The sequence below is a fragment of the Amblyomma mixtum genome, chromosome 3 (genome assembly GCF_055824585.1).
Source record: "Amblyomma mixtum isolate Tamu chromosome 3, ASM5582458v1, whole genome shotgun sequence".
Taxonomy (NCBI): Eukaryota; Metazoa; Arthropoda; class Arachnida; order Ixodida; family Ixodidae; genus Amblyomma; species Amblyomma mixtum.
In genome coordinates this window covers 198281788-198298900 of record NC_143014.1, presented here as the reverse complement: position 1 = coordinate 198298900, position 17113 = coordinate 198281788, and the positions used below count along the sequence as shown (strand labels likewise).

General features: G+C 45.7%; 1 protein-coding gene across 1 annotated transcript in view; it reads left to right on the top strand.

Annotated features, from left to right (window-relative positions):
• Positions 1-10590, top strand: part of PpV (Protein phosphatase V) — a 32094-nt gene extending 21504 nt beyond the window's left edge. The window contains exons 8-10 of the mRNA XM_089582426.1: positions 2432-2521; positions 9209-9266; positions 9349-10590. Of these exons, the coding sequence (XP_089438552.1) occupies positions 2432-2521; positions 9209-9266; positions 9349-9539 (339 nt within the window). The 3' untranslated portion in view covers positions 9540-10590. The remainder of the gene's footprint in view (positions 1-2431; positions 2522-9208; positions 9267-9348) is intronic.
• The last annotated feature ends 6523 nt before the right edge of the window (positions 10591-17113 follow it).

The following is a 17113-nucleotide window of genomic DNA, read 5'->3' as shown; positions in this document are numbered from 1 at the left end:
TCGAAGCTGTCGTATTGGCACTGTCTTCGCAATAAGCTTGATATTCTGAACATCTGCAAATTTTTTTTTAATTGGGGTCTACGATACGTAGTCTTTGACGATAATTTCTTTATAATAGTTGAGTCCCGCCCGAAGAGATTCTTAGGAAGACGAGTCACAAAAATTATTGTCAGTGATGAAATTTATTTGTGAAAGCAGATTAAATATCTCATTGGCATTCTTCAGAGTGACCTTAATGAGACGAAAAGTTGCCGTCGATGCCGCGATGACTTGACTTAGTCGTCTTGGCATAGTCATATAGTGCCGCCACTAGGTCTGGACGTCGGCGCAGGGCTTCCCATTCCTCTTTGATAGTATGCCAGAGCTGGTCAGCTGTGCCACCACAAAGGCGCCGCGAGGAAAGTTCCTTCATGACTTCCCAGATGTTTTCGATGGGGTTGAGGTCAGCCCCGTTAGGCGGCCACGGGAGCTGACGTACGGCGCAGCGCTCAAGAAGGTCGCTTACAGCACGTGCCTTGTGCACGGGGCTGCGGTCGTGCTGGAACATGTAGCAGCCATCTGTGAACGGTCCGTCCAGGACGTAAGGAATCATGTGACCGGTCAGGATCTCGCAGTACCTCGGCCCGATGAAAGAGCCCTTGATCCACACGGGTGAGCCAAGGCCGTCCCTACTGATGGCGCCCCAGACGCTGACAGAACACCGGCCACTGCTGAGCACGTTGTGGGTGTAGTCAGGGAGATACCTGTGCATAGGACAGCAAAGATGTTCCAACAAACATTAGCATATGTCGGCTCCCATACTTAAATCAAGTAGCACTAACATAACAAATCCAACACTCTGCTGAAGCTTCTGTTCAGCAGGAGAGAATAACCTACTTCGTATTCGATACTGAATCTACGTCAAATCAAACAAAAGGGAAAAACGAGGCTGCTCTATATTCTCAATACTACGATGTGTTGCAAAGCATACTTTATTAGCTGTAAGAATGACAAGTCATACCTGCTGTTGAGCGGGCGCCACACACGTTGCTGCTGGTCCCAGCGCGTGCAGAATGTGGACTCATCCGAGAAAATCACTTCCCGCCACTCCTCTGGAGACCACTGCTGGAAGGCTCTGGCGAAGCTGAGTGTCTCTCCTCTCTGGTTTCTTGTGAGGCGCGGCTTTTGAGCTGCAAATGAACACCTTTTCAATATGGGGCACTTCGTAGCACAGGCTGCCTTGCAAGTTCATTCTGCTTTCTGAAAGGACAGAAGGTCTGTGAATTGTTTAAAAAAAAAAAAAAAAAAATCTGAAACGTGCAGGTTATTTCAGTACTGGCACTACCTGGGAGTGCGAGAATGATACGATATCTTCACAACATTAATATATTTTGGCATTGTACTGTCGCTGTGTATTTTTGCAGTGTACTTTAAAAAAATGTCCTGCTGCTAATACTCGAACGTGCTTATGATGAAGTCATCGTGCGGAAGAGGAGGGCCAATGCATGCGTGCCTGTAAACTTGCCGAGTTTCAACAAACATTGATCCAACACATCTAATAATCTGTGCTTTTATAGAACTACGCTAATGCGCAGGACAGTTGCAAAATTTGTTGAATACGAAGAGATGGAATTACGAACTGCAAAATATTTGAAAAGTGATTTTCATTGGAGGAGGTTAACAATAATTAAAACTTGCCCCTTAGTATGTCATCTTGCAATACCTGCTGAGCCCTAGGTTGCGGTTTGAGCCCGGCTGCGACGGTCATATTTCGATAGTGTCAGAATGCAGAAACTCCATGTGCTGTGGTTTGTGCACGTTGGAGAACCCCATGTGGTCAAAATGAATCCATAGCTCTCCACTACAGCGTCCCTCATAGCTGATGCATTACTTCGGGACATTAAGCCTCTGAATTTGCAATTTGCAGTGTGCTGGCAGTCCGAGGTGCTTGCAATGCTCTGTTAAAGGGCAGTTCTTTATATATATTTTTTTTATATATTCTTTTTTGCTCGTTTGCATGAGCTAGTAGTGACCCAAGGTTACCCACCTTGCGGCTGGGCATGCTTTCTCGGCTTGATTTTTGTGCTTCTCTGCTTTCATTGGCACTGCTGTTTGTTATGCTCTAGGAATAGAGCTAATAACTGCTCTCTGGCTGCTGTGACGGGATAGCAGCAGCTATGGCGTTAGTGAAGTCACTTCAAGAGCGGCAATTTCGAAAAGGCACAGGAAATCAATCGGAACATTTGGAGATTATAGGTTTCCTGTTGTGTGTAAAACTTTTATTTTCATCTCTTGTGTTCCATAGCACACCATTCTATGATTTTAACCATAACCTAGTGGTGGCTTGACTTACCAAAAAGTGTTTCAGGGTCTTTTTAATGTAGGCAATGACATCAATATCAAAGACTAGGTGAGCTTTGCAAGACATTCCACTCCTTATCTGAAAATACATCTTGTGTGGTCTGACCCTGAAGATGTGGACACCTGGTCTGTTAGTCCAAGAGGTGCTGGCTGGCTTTTCGGAGCAAAGGTGACCCACGAAGTGAGTATTCTCTTGTCCCATTCACTTTGGTTAGACACATAATGCCTGTGTTTGGAAATGTATGTCACTGTCTTCAAAGCTGGCAGTGTAATGATGTAGATTTGAGAAACAGTCTACCTCTACTACAGTCGAACCCCGCTACAACGAACGTCGCTTCAACGAAGTATTTCCAATTCCCTGTCGGCTCGCCATAGAAAGTAATGGAACAAACTTGTCATCGCAATGAACCATTTTTTGGGTGCGTTTCCACTTCAACGAAATTTTTGCTATGCAAAGCTGGATTTAAAAATCTCATCTTACAATAAAACAAGAAAATCGCCGCCCATCTGTGTACTTCCGTAGGTCCACGCAGCTTTGTTTCACTAAACTTCCGCTGTACCCAATTGATCCACTCATTCAAACGCACATGAAGACCGCCATTGCATGGTGGTGGTGACAATCGGGCTGACTACCTTGCGACATGGCGCGGGTGCAAGCTCCCGTTTTCTTCCAAGCCAGAGCCGCAACCAATCCGTCGCCAAAGGACGCAGCAGCCTGGCAACAGCATCAGCCCTAGTTTTTTTCACTCGTGCTTGTGCACGAGTGACTATGTTGACTAGGGACTATGTTGTCCAACCTGACAGTGTTTTTGGGCTGTTTTCGCTTCAACGAAATTTTTTGCGTGCCTCGTCAGTTTCGTTGTAGCGAGGTTCAACTGTTAACATTATTTGGCAAGCTTGTGGCACCTGAAAAAAGGTCCTGCATATGGGATGATATTTTTGAAATGAAAACTGGCCATGACTGTATGACATGAACCCTGTTTATTCTTTATTTTTTGCTGAAAAGAGTACTTATTGCTTTTTCTTCTTAATAGTTTTTTTTATTAGAAGCTGCTAGTGTAATAAGTACTGTAGTATACCAAGCTACAGGTTATTAGTTGTAGTTTTACTTAACAAATAAGTAATCAGTGATGCAGTTTTAATTTTTTATTCACTGAACTAGGAATCTCACTTCTAGATTCTAGATCAAAATCAAGAATCTCAATGTGTGCTGTGCCCGTCACAATGAGTTGGACCACTCTGGAAAATTTATTAGTTTTTATTTTGTTGTTGTCGGCCATAAACTTGCATTTGGGATGCTGTGATATGCAGTGAAACAGTGAATTGGTGGTGCATTCTGAGGATCGTCTAAAATGTTAACAGGAAAATGCCATGAACACAAAATAGTTGCGCGCATTATGTTATCCTGGCCTGAAAACTAAAACAGCGCTCACCGTTAGAAACTGGAAAATTTCTGGGCTCCAAAAGTCTTTTGTGACAAAAGGCAACGAAATATTAGCAAGGTCATGGTCGATTTCACAGCAGTGCTTCATCAAGCCATCTTTACAGTGATTTCTGTCAGATGTAAGGCTGTGGATTACAAACTGTAAAATTTGTCTTGTATTCAGTATTCCACGATGCGTGAGTGTTCGATTTGAGTGTTCACTCCTCATACCTCATGCTGCTTTTGCTGGTTTACTTGTGGCTTTTGCAGCATGCCATTTAGTATATCTGAATATTGCCTACCTCTTACTCCATATTTTCTACGTTAATAATAAACAAAAATGGCCAATGAGGTGGCTTTTTTAGCCATCAGTTAACACATTAAGGCTAATAGCGAGAAAATAGCGAGTCACACAGTAGGTGCCCTGGCCCCTGAAATAAATTATCCTGTACTAAAAAAACAGACAAAAAACTGTGCTGAAGCAGAACGCTTGAAAATCAAACAGACATTGCGCATTCAAAATCTCCACGCTTTTCTCTTCCTGTCGCACTCTACGCTGGTCACATGCTTTTCTCGCAGCTTTATTTACTGAAAATGTAATCTCGCTCGTAGTGCTTCACTTTCTAGCTGGTAAGTCGCCAACACGTACTAAATGAATTCACTCCTTTAAAAAGAATCTGAAAATCAAGCATGGGACCTTTGTTTAACAGTAAGAACGATGAAAAAGCAAAGTCAACAAACGTTTCTCACTTTGTTGAATGCTGGGATGGTTTCTGTGAAAATTAACAGGGCAGATAAAGCGGCAAAAAATACAAAAACATAGTCCAAGGGTGTAAAACTGCACATATCCGAATGCGTAGGAATGCTCTGGCAAAGTGGGTGAAATTGAAGTGCTCATGAGACGAAAACACACTTGACCGTCAGACACGGAGGTTCGAGTAACAAGTGCTGGGTTGCTGCCGCAGACACTGCATACCTACCATCACAGCATCTGCATCCCCCTCTTAGCGCTGCACCTGGTGCAATCTATGCTGCACCTGGTGCAATCTATGCTGCACCTGGTGCAATCTATGCTGCACCTGGTGCAATCTATGCTGCACCTGGTGCAATCTATACCGCACCTCCTGCAGCCTTGTAACGATGCCTCTGGGTCCTCTAAGTGAATACAATAGAGGCTATGACAGAAAGATGCATGAGCGGGTTTAATGCTGTTCAAGGTGCCAAATAAAGAAGCCTGTCTTGCAGACAGTGCCACGACGGACTACAGCTGAGATGGCAGCTTGGCCGCTTGCGATAGCCACTTGCCAATGCAGTGGGCTTTGTGCAGTTGGTCTATTGGCATGTTGACATTAGGACGAACTGTCGACCTGTTTCTTTACAAAAATGACCATCCGAAATTGTGGGGCTGAGCTGCGTGTTGTACCTGCCTGTGCTGGTGCCCACTCCTGCCAGGATGCATGGAGCTCCATGTGCGAAATAAATCACAAATTCGTATGCAGATCGGTTTTGCTAAGAAAATCCAAACTTAGCATTATTTACCCCGCTCACTTGCTCTAGTGGTTGCTTTCCCAGGTGAGTGGTTGAAAAAATTGCGGTCTCTCGTCGTCGAGAGTAGGTATAAGCATGAAGTGCTTTGCAGTACCGTAGCTTGCACGGATGTCTGTGAAAGAAACCCTGGGATATGGGTCCGCCATGTTTATAAGCCGCCAGCTGCTGTAGTTGGCATGCCGTGTCATTTAAGTATTACTGCATGGGCGATATTTGATCACTTCAAGCGCCAGGAACACAAACTCCTTTCTACACGGAGAATCCCACAGGACCAATGTGAGCAGACAAAGGTGCGCTGAACAGAGCAACAGAGCTTGCATGTGGTGAGCAATAAATGTGCCCTATGAATGCAAGAACTGAAAATCTTTGTGTTGGGAATGTGCACTAAATAGCAGGTAAATCTGCAGTTCAGCTCTCAACAATGCGATTATGGTGGAACAGGAAAAGCTTCGCTTTGTAACTAGACCATTCCTGTTGAAATGGTGACCACACGAGTGCATCGGGGTGACGAATGCTGACTGGGCCCCACTGCTTCTCCTTGTGTACAGTGCCAAGCATGGGTATTCTTTATGCCACCAGCACGCAGTGAAAAATGACATAGCATAAAGAGGGTAGCCAAGGCCCAGAAATTGCATGCTGAAGCTGACGCAATGGGGACGGCAATCCTGCCGTGTGCCGATATTCTGTCGCTGCAGCTGACTGGACAAATCAGTGTTTCTGTGAACCGTGTTTTAACATCCAGGAAGTTGAAAAGGGACCAACACTTCCGGGAAGCACCTTGAGATAAATTTGTCCAGATCAAAGAGCTATTATTAATAGTTAAAACGTTTGATGCTGTCTCCTCCAAGTCTGAGTACTATAGTCTGATACAATGCAAGAACTAAGTGGAAAATGCCTGTGAAAAGGTGCCGTCGAGCCAATGGCGTCGACTGATTTTTATGACACCACTGTTGATCCGCAGTTAATCCCCTGTCAGTCTAGGATTAACCGCGATGTCATGAGAATCTCGACACCATTGGCTGGAGGGCCTTCTTTGAGGGGCATTTGCCATTTTGTCATGCCACACCGCGAAACACTTCTGCCACCAGCCTAATTGTAGCACAGAACAAGCCAGGTATTCTTGCGCACCTCACGAGTCAACCTGTAGCCAAACACAACTGTAACTACTATAACATAATAGATGCCAATCGGGCGCAAGAGCGCGCACCACCTGGAGCAGCCTCCTTTCTGCTTCCTTTGTATAGGGACACCCCGCGTTTTATCCCTTGCGAACAGTGAATAATGCTGCGAGACAAGATGGAATCGCTATAGCACGCACAGGGCTACTGCTCTGCCGCCAGCAACCCTGTCTTTGCCTTGAAGCAAGCCTTCGAAAGCCTGCACCGCACTCTTCTGCATCCGGTGTGCTTGTTGCTTTGACGTGGGCTAAGGTGATAATTGCTCAGATGGAAAGTTTCTGAAAGTTTGCTTCATGTTCACCCTCCAGTCTGTCGCTGTTCCTGGGTGATGTTAGCCTGAGTTTTCCGAAAACGGGAGTTAAAAGCATTTATTGGTCAAAACTTACAGTTGGTGACATTCCTGCCGGTAATCTCGGGAGCATGCGCCACACCAGAATTTGAAACTGTTGGACCACTTGCAGTCCAGTTGCCGCTTGCTTGTCAGGCTAGTGAACTTGCCACACGTGAGTGTGGCAGGCGTAGAAGCTGTGATACTCCGCCGCCGTTCTTCTGCAACTGTAGTTACAGCAGAGAACACTCGAGAACGACAAGGAGTAAAGCGGAAGTAGATATGAACGTCATTTTAGGCTTCTGCAAAAATTGTGCTTTTTCCATTTTTGTGAAAATTAAAATAGGGTAATTAGAGTACTTCAAAACTGAAAGTCTACATGTGATATAACTGATTGGGCAACAGGTCAGGAACTACATTGACAGTTTTGAAATAATTCTCAATTTTTTTGGGTCCCCAGTAGTCCTTGCGTAATGGGTGTGGCAAAGAAAGAGTTCGACATTGGGAGTGGTGTGCTGTCGCACATAAGAAGTTGCCTGATGAACCCAGCGATGTTATTCTTGTTATCCAGTGTTGCGGGATTGCCTTGTGTATCCTGGAAGCAGGTTTGCAGTTAAAGGGCTACTGACCAGGGTCCGGACATTTTTGAAAAACAAGCCCATTGCATAGATGAGGCATTGAAGATGACCTCTGCAAAATACTAGAGCCATGCACGCCCCGAAAAGCTGCGAAAATTCAAATCAAAGCCCGCTCGTTCTTTCCTTCAACAAAAATGTCCCCGCCCCACTACTGAACCCCTTTGACGTCATGGGAGTTACTTTCGCTAAAGGCATTCCATTGGTGCATCGTTCTGACTGACGGGAGAAGGTTGGGCGTAGCCTTGGCGTCGCGTCCTGCACAACGCTTTCCACAGCGCCTTCTGTTTTGGCACATGCCTACAAACCTGCATGAAGGAACAGCAACAAAAAAAACTGCGGAGGGAGCGTATGGCGACAGCCTTGAACCCTAGCCATAAAAAGTAAAAAATAGTAAAACTGAGTGAGTCGGTTCGTGATCACGTCACGAGACGCTCTGCATGTGCACTCCCTTCTCAGTTTTTTTTCCGCCATGCAAGCCCCCCAAAACAAAGTTTTAATTACTTGTGCAGTGGAGCCTTTCCCTCACTCGCCCACTTGACCGCTCCGCACACACACCGCTTATCCTTCGTGCATCTTGCCTACGCCTTGACTCCAATGAACGACATGAGCTTAGGAGCGGAGAAAAGACACAAACACACATGGAGAAAAGCAAATGGGAGGTTGCCAGGTCCGCGCTTCGCCGCGTGTTTCGAACAAAACCGACTTCCGCCCCTCCGGTCGTGATGGGGAGGCATAAAAAAAATGGAAAGGTGGCTCGCTAACTGGAGATGACAAACAGATGTATGAAAGGATGCGCTCGCTAACAAGTTTAGGTGGCCGAGCCGATTGCGCCTCTCGATCGTTTAGTGTGCGGAGAAAATGCAACGACGCTGTTTCGTCGTTGGATGCGCACGCAGCGACTGGAGTCGAACCACAATCCGGTACAGATTTCCAAGAGATTCTGAATTGAGTCGTGTCTGGCTCAAACGCATCGGCCTTTCTGACACAACGGTAAAGAATGTGGTGGTTTCCGGAAGACACTTCGCGCCGGACGACTATGTCCACGACCCAAGCAACTAGGGAGAGGAAGGACAGAGAAAAAAAAAACGCGACGAAACACCGCGAGGCGATTCAAAGAGAAAAATAGAGAGGGCTTTGGGAGACCCGCCGCTCCTCTCCCCCCCCCCCCCCCCCCCCCCCTTCAAATTGACTGGGTAGCAAGAGCAAAAACCAAGAAAAGAATTTATTCAAGGTGGGGCGTTGACGTAGACTTGTGACGCACTCCACGAGACACCATGCCTCTGGCTAACATCGGAAGAGGAAGGGTGATTTTGCCTTGCGGAGCCTACACAATGAGGCGCGGGAGAGAAAAATCTCGAGGAGGGAGCGGAAGGAGAGGTAGAGAGTGTTTTCGACCAGAGGGTGGTCAGGGGCCCTTTAAATGAACAGTGCCTTCTGTCACATTTTAAAGTGAGGGCCATTTTTCCTTTATAACTGGTCAAAAATGACATATAGCTCAGGCTTTTTTCCATGTCATGCAATTTTGTTTGCTTGAAAATTGCTACCAAGATGGTGAAAGTGGATGCTTTTTCAGAATAATTAAAATCGAGCACAGTTTAATGAAGGTTTGTTTTAGTCATTGCTCAAAGGATCAGTTTATACTGAATGTAATGGCTAAAAGGTGTGTTGCAAAGTATAACATATGGACTCTTCTTGACAGTGCCAGCTTGGTTACATAGCCTTTTTCGTAACCTCTATCATTGAACTGTTTCAGTTCATGCACCTCAACAACTTGAAGCTGATATGCAGGGCACATCAGTTAGTTCACGAAGGTGAGACTGTAACCCTTCACTTATTGTTAGCATTGCCATGTTTTTTGACACTGTCATTTGAATTGTGTTCGGCCTTTTCCAGGCTACAAGTACATGTTTGATGACAAGCTGGTGACAGTTTGGTCTGCCCCAAACTACTGCTATCGATGTGGCAACATTGCTGCTGTTCTGGCCTTCACGGACGTTAACACTCGAACCGCAAAGCTCTACCATGCAGTGCCAGACACAGAGCGGGTGGTACCGGCCCGGAATACAACACCATACTTCTTGTAGCATGGGTCGTGATGCTGTACCTTTCTGTAGGCTGTCGGTGTACTCGGCAGCATACTCCACCCATCCATAGACAGCCTGTGAAGCAGTGAGACGTGCTGTTAATTGGAAGGCAGTTGTGTCATTTCAAAAGTATGGACTTGCGGTCCCAATGTCAGCCCCGGGTGTACTTTGCCAGGAAGCATGTCAATATTTTTTGCATTGTCCAGTATTGCTTTACATGTTGAGAAAAAACTTCCTTAAATTGGCAGCGCATGTGTAAATCATCACATTTTGTGGCATTGTCATAAGGGACTCAGGCTATGCTAATTAAAATACCCATTTCATTTTATTTAAATTGGCTTGTTGGAATGTAGTGGATCATGCTTCTAGTTCCTTAAATATACTTGGTGGCCCATTTACTGTGGTTAAGTGACATATCATATTGAATTGTTTTCACTGTGGTGACTTCCTTGCAGTGCCCGTTTTACTGTGTTTTAGTAGCCTGATTGTGCTCTATTCTATTCATATTAAAAAACGGGAAAATCTGCTGTTTCTATGTTTGTTGAGAACACTGTCGTGAGTTTGTGTGTTCCCAGCCCAAGTGATTATTTTTGGGGTCAGACTGTATAAACATAGTAAATACAAATTTTCATACTTTCTGTTGCAAGTAATTACAGGTATATGTTTCATCTCTTGTAAAGTTGGGTCATACTGCTTGCATATTTAAAATTTTATGTACCGCTCTGCTTGGAAACAAATAATTTAAAGATATTGGAATATTGTATTGACTTATATAATGTTCAGTATTTTTATGTGAATGTTGGGGAGTCTGATTACAGGGGCTGCAAGCATTGCATATTACTTAAAAACCATTTGGGACATTTTTTATAAATTTTGCAGAAATATGAAAATTGCTTGTACCTGGAATAAGCTTACTGGCTTGCTTCCAGCCGTTTAACGGCTTTCTGGTGGCCGGACAGGAGGAATGAGCATCACTAAGGTGTTTGGATTGGCAGCATAGTTCTTGGTCCAGGGGCAAAGTGGTACAATAAACAACTATTTGAAGCCCCGATTCCTTGTTTTGATCTACGGAGACAGTTGTGTATATGTTGAACAGGCTTTGAAACACCTTGTGAGGCGAGTACATAAACTTGCTCAGTGACTACATTTTCTCGTACTGAACACCTGAGCCAAGTAATACACTTCTACACACTGCAGAGGACCCACAACCACGTGCGAAAGAAAGTTGGGGAGTCCTTTCGGTGATTTTTTTTCATGCTGTCACCCTCTTTGCTGCATGCTGCTGCGTAATTCTGTACAGTAATGGCTTCTGGTTAGATTCTTTCAGGCGTTACGCAGCTATCATGGTTGCGGCCAGTTTCCAGCGTCACTCCGGGGAATTCCCGGGCAGAGTCAAACCGGAACCGAACCCGTAATTTTGCCCTAACAGGAGCCAAAACAAACCCTTTTTTTTTGCTATCTTGGAACTGAATCTGAACCGAAGATTGAAAGGAACCATTCCGAACCAGTTCGGGACTCTGTTCAGCCACACTTTATTTTTCCAACACTGTGTACTTTTTCTTTTTCGGAGACAAAATTACACGAGCCAGCGCATAGATTTACCCACCGAAAGCTGTCTGCACTAGGCAGCGCAAAAAATGGCAGTCATTCTATGCGACAACAGAACTGAAGGAAGTGTGGTTGGTGTTGAGGAAAAAAGCTAATTGGTGCTTCTGCAATGTGCGTTTGGTAATTCTGAATCATTGTACACCAGACTGATGTGAAATCGTGGGTTTAATAGTATACCCTTTCACATGCTTATGTGCAGCTTTAATCGAATTGTTGGCACTGCTCTAACTCGTAAAGCAGCGAGTAAAAATGGCTTCCCTTTCTTAGTGTCCTATACCATAAATATGTGAAACGTAGGCACGACGACCCAACCACGTTGTACAACATTTACTTTAGGAGGAATTCCTTGCCTCAGACGGCAGATTCTGAATAAGACTCTTCACCATGGCGCAGTGGCTTGGTGCTCGGCTGCTGATGCCAAGATCGCAGGTTCGATACCGGAGGCGAGGCCGCATTGTGATGGCGGCGAAATGCAAGAACGCGCAAGTGCTGTGCGATGTGGCGTGCGCGCGTGCGCACTGTGAGGAACCGCAGCTGGTCTACGTTAGTGTGGAGTCCTCTCCTACAGCGTTCATGATAGACTCCGCGTCTCTTTGACACGTTGAACCCCAGATATTATCACAAAATAAAAAGTATAAATGGTGCCTTTTTCTTTTAAGAATCCGAAAATACCTTGTTCCACGCGCCCGCCGGAAATAAAGGTGGTCTTGTAGCAGCGGTGGAGATATTTGGAACGAAAATATAACGATTACACAAAGAGGCTATGCGGAAATACGTGTTCGCTGGCATGCGATAGTTATTATGCCCAGAAAAATGCTACTACAATGAAATGGAAGTGTGATGAAATGATTTTGTGTTAAGCCGATGCGCTGAAATTGTTCTGCTTACAAAAAAATAAATGCCAATCGCTAGTGGGCAGCTTCATCACGCTATTCTCGGACTGCTAGATCTTGAATTCTCTGACGGGTGGTTTAAATCTGCCATTCGCAGCCGCACACGACGGAAGCCAACAGTAACCGAAACCGGAGCATAGGGGTTGTATTTTTAAAATATAATTTGTGTCGTTCATCTGTCTATGGTAGGCTAATTGGGTAAACATTTTTAAAGATTATTAATCATGAAAAAAAATTGCTGATGATTACGTTACTTCCTAATGCGAAATTTGAGCGAAACTCATCAGCTGTTTCAGCTTTTCGATAGATTGAGGCAAAGAATTCGAGCAAGGCATGTATGTACACTTACAGACTTATTTCTCACACATATTCCTTCCTCAAGAAACACTCCGCTATTGGTTCTTGTCATGAAGGAAGCTTTGTGGTCGGAGAAATAGATAAATACCGTATTTACTCGCATAATAAGCGTACTCGCATAATAGGTGTACTCGCATAATAAGCGTACTCGCATAATAGGTGTACTCGCATAATAGGCGCACCCCGAACTTGGCACTGTGACCAATACTGTATTTACACGATTGCAAGCCGACACCTCGCCGCACCCCGCCCCCCAGTCTTTATTTTAACAAAGTTTTTGCTGAACTGACTACTAGTCCTCACTAGTGCTGCTGCCGTCACAGCTGCTGCGGACCCACTGCACGTACAGCTGCACACAGTTTTCAGGGATGCTCACTTTTAACGTCTGTTTGGAAAGCTTTATCTCCAGCCGGAAACGTTCCCGACTTAGGCCCGCGAAAACCTCGGCGCCTGGAGTTGCGTACGAAAATCGCAGTCGCGACTGCCGCACTTCTCGGCCACGTCGAATTTCCGGCCTGCTGCACGCTTGCCGTGTTCGAGAGCAAACTCCCAGCCGTGTAGCTATTAAGGTGTTTGCCCGTCGAGCTAAAACAGCAACGCTCGGCGGCAAAACCACAAACCACGATCAACTATGCGCTACCGCAGATCCCGGCACTTGACATCTTCCTCCTGCTTGACAACAACAAAAAAAAAGTGGAGCTGGTGATGCTGATAGCGAAAGCTCGCGGCCATAGAGTTTCTTACTACTACCTAGAGGGAAAGCTGGCGGCGCTGCACTTCAGCCAACATGGACGCTCAAAGCATCATGGGGCGGTGAGCTACTTGTTGCGGCACAGTCGTAGTTTTTCGGGAACATGGAGTGACACTACTGAGACGTTTCATTTCGAAAACTTTGTTCCTGTGTGCGCAGACGACTTTCGCGCGAACGCAGTGGGCAAAACCCATAGTAGTGAAACCGCGACGACGCACGACGCCAATAAAAGGTTTCACTTTTCTGAAATGCCATTAAAAAACCTCTTATAGTATTTATCCAACAACATCTTTTTTGAAAACATATTTACTTTTAAAAGTGCGCCTGTTAATTACGAAATATTAGTTTTTTTAGTGTTCATCAGTTGGCCAATAGGAAAGCTAGTCATGTCTTATTTTAGGCAAACTTTGCACTTAAATGCTTTTCTGCTCGTTTGTTTCAATCATTAGACAAGATATTGAATGTTAGGACGTTTGTAGTTATCAAACACCTTTATTTTTTTATTATTTTTTGGCCAAAAGTTGCAGTTCCGCAACAAGTAGCTCACCGCCCCATGATGCTTTGAGCGCCCATGGTGGCTGAGGTGGTCACGTGGGGTCTCCATGCAAACTCCCATAGACGGCTTGCCAGCTTTCCCTCTAGGTAATAGTAAGAAACTCTATGCTCGCGGCGGAGGAAAACGATGATGACGATGATGATAAGCTTGGCCTCGGGCGCCCTCAGTGGGCGGCGTCTGGAAGCTCCTGTGCGCGTGTGTGGCCTCCGCGATCGAGCGTCCGTTGCGCGCAGCCGGAGCTGATCGCGGAGGCCTCGGCGCGTGCATTTGAAAGGCTATTCCAGCGTGGGTCGTGGAAAGTTTCGGTGCGCCCCTACACGGATTTTTTTAAAATATTTTCTTCGGGAAAACGGGGTGCGGCCCGTACACGAGTGCGTTTATGCGGTATGTTGAATTCTGCGAGTCGAAAAATTCCCGGAAATTTTACCCCGCGTAATAGGCGCACCCCGAACTTTGAGCCGGATTTTCTGGAAAAAAAGTGCGCCTATTATGCGAGTAAATACGGTATATGCTCGACTTGCTGCACCAATGCCTGGTTCTCAAAGAAGGTATATGCAAGTATTTCGCGAGGTTATCACAGCCGTGGGAGGCGTTATGAGCGAGAGGAACGGGTTGTTCTCCTACATGAGGGGTAAGGAATTCCTGTTTGTTTGTCTTTATATCTACATTAAAGTCCCTTGCCAACCTGGCTGGCGGCAATAATGGTTGATCGCGAGAGTTCGCTCACCGTTGTCAGTGCTAACGCATACGGCTAACCCACATCTCATCTGTCATCAACCCACGTACCTATAAGCGCGATTCAGGCATCCACTGACCCAGGGAGCCAGTTATGCACACTTCCTTTCCTTAAAATGATCGGAGTGTAAAACGTTCTCGACGCTAACGCCAATGAGCGCCGACGGCCTATGGCTTCAGCGCCGCGTTTCTGGCACAACGTTGTCAATGCCTGCAGCCCACATCTCTCTCTCATTACCCCACGTACCTATAAGCGCGATTCAGGCGGCCACTGTACCAGGGAGTTAGTTATTCGCATTTCCGTTGCCTTAAAATGATCGGAGTGTAGAACGTTGTCAACGCCAATCAACACAACGAAGGCCTATGGCTTCAGCGCCGCGTTTCTGGCACAACGTTGTCAATGCCAACGCATGCAGCGCACATGTCACTACCGCCACATAGCTTAAAGCACGACTGAGGTTTCCACTGTTCCAAAAGGGCAGCTATGTGCTTTCCCTCTGGTTCAGGCGTCCACCGAGATGTGTGCGACAGATAGTGCGTCATTTCCTTTCCTCAAAAGCCAATTTACCCATTTTGCCCTCTGCTTCCAAGCTCCCGCTCCATTGGTTTCGCAGCGTAAAACGCGACTAAGTTGTCCACTGCTGGTTACAATGGCGACGCCGCGAAACGCAGAAACGGGCACCAAAGAGCTGCGCTCTAAAACAATCACATGCCACCGATGGGATGCGAGCCCACCACCTCCGAATTTCGCGTCCGGTGCTCTACCAACTAGCTACAGTGACAGCTGTCCAATCTGCTTTCGGGAGTACTTGTGTAGTGCAACCAAAGTGCAACCGAACCTTGGGAGCGTTCAGCAGCGCCACCCTCGTCCATAGCGGCGGACGTAGCATCGTCAGCCTGACTACGCCCATTGCTGGACAAAGGCATCTCCCATGTCTCTCCAATAGACCGATGGATGGACGGACGGACGGGAGCGCCCCCTTTGAAACGGGGAGGTGGCAATTGCCACCATGCTCAGCTTTTCTTTCTTGATTATTATTTTTTGTTTACTGTGTTGGCAAGTCTCATTATGATTCGCCATAATCTTTGCCTACGGTTTCCTACAGTTCTAACCTTATGCCACATCTCTGCTTTTCAGCCACCAATCCTCCAATCGCTTTTTGCTAACTTCCACTGTAGATTTATTTACATGACCATTGCCATCTTTAAACCCTAGGGCCTCAGAAAGAGTGACTGTGCCTGCATCGACATCCGGATGGATACCATCACATTTGATTATGAGGTGTTCAATTGTTTCCACAGATCTACCACAACTGCACATGTGTCATCTTCTTCGTTAAATTTCTTTTTGTAGCTGCGCGTTCTAAGACACCCTGACCTAGCTTCAAAAAGTAGGGCAGTGCCCCTTGAGTTATCATAGAAAAATTCTTTCCTGATATGCCTTTTCCAGCATCGATATAGTTCTACACTATGTTTCTTTTCCATTGAATTCATCCAATTTTTAACTTCCGCGTTTTTAACCTGTCGTTTAATGCTCTTTCTCCGTCCCCATGACCGGCATACTTACTGGTTAGTTTTCTAGTTCTTTTCCGCCACTGTGAGTCAACGCTCTTTCTGTATAAATATTTAAATACCTTAGCTGCCCACCTGTTATCGTCCAATTTCCTCGGGCGTTCCTCATATAGTATTTTACTCTTAGCTTCCCGTGCTTCGAACGATGCCCAGCCCATATCCCCTTGTACTGCCTCGTTTGTGGTTTTGCCGTGGGTACCTAGTGCTAATCTTCCAACAGCTCTCTTATTTACGTCTATTCTCGACTGAACTTCTGCCGTTAAGCACAGAACCGCATTGCCGAAAGTAAGTCCCGGCACCATTATTCCTTTCCAAATGCCTCTTAGTACTTCATATTTGTTGTACCCCCATAATGCCCTATGTTTCATTATCCCGGCGTCTCTTCGTCCTTTTGCCCTAAGAGCCTGTTCATGCTTTTCCGTGTATATCTGCCCTTCGTTCAGCCATATCCCGAGGTATTTGTATTCGGCCAATTTGGGTATTTCGTGGCCTTGTATTGTAAGCACCTGATCAGTTGTATCGTTAAAAATCATCACACCTGATTTAGTTGCGCTAAAACTGAATCCTAGAGCGTCTCCTTCGTCTCCACAGCAATTACCAGTTTGTAAATCTTCCTGGCTATCTGCTAACAGTACAATATCGTCCGCATACATTAAACCCGGGAGTCGCTGCTCAACTACATTTCCGCCTAATCTGTACGACAGATTATAACCTAGATTACTTTCTTCTAGCCTTCTTTCCATATTTATCATGTAAAGTATGAACAGTAGCGGTGATAGAGGACAACCTTGCCTTAATCCTTCGTGCACCCCCACAGTTGTGGTACTTTTTCCCCTTCCCATGTAATTTCAACTTCATTATCTCGGTAGATTTCCTGTAGAAAATCAATTACCTCATGACCGATGCCTAAATCTTTCAATATGCTCCACAGGAGTTCCCTGTTCACGTTATCGTAAGCAGCTTATGTCCAGAAAGGCTAAAAACAGAGGTCTGTTTTCCGCCTTAGCTATTCTATGCATTGGGTAAGCACGAACAGGATCATCTAGGCGCCTACCCCTTCTGAACCCGTTCTGAAGTTCTCCGAGTATCCGATTACCTTCTA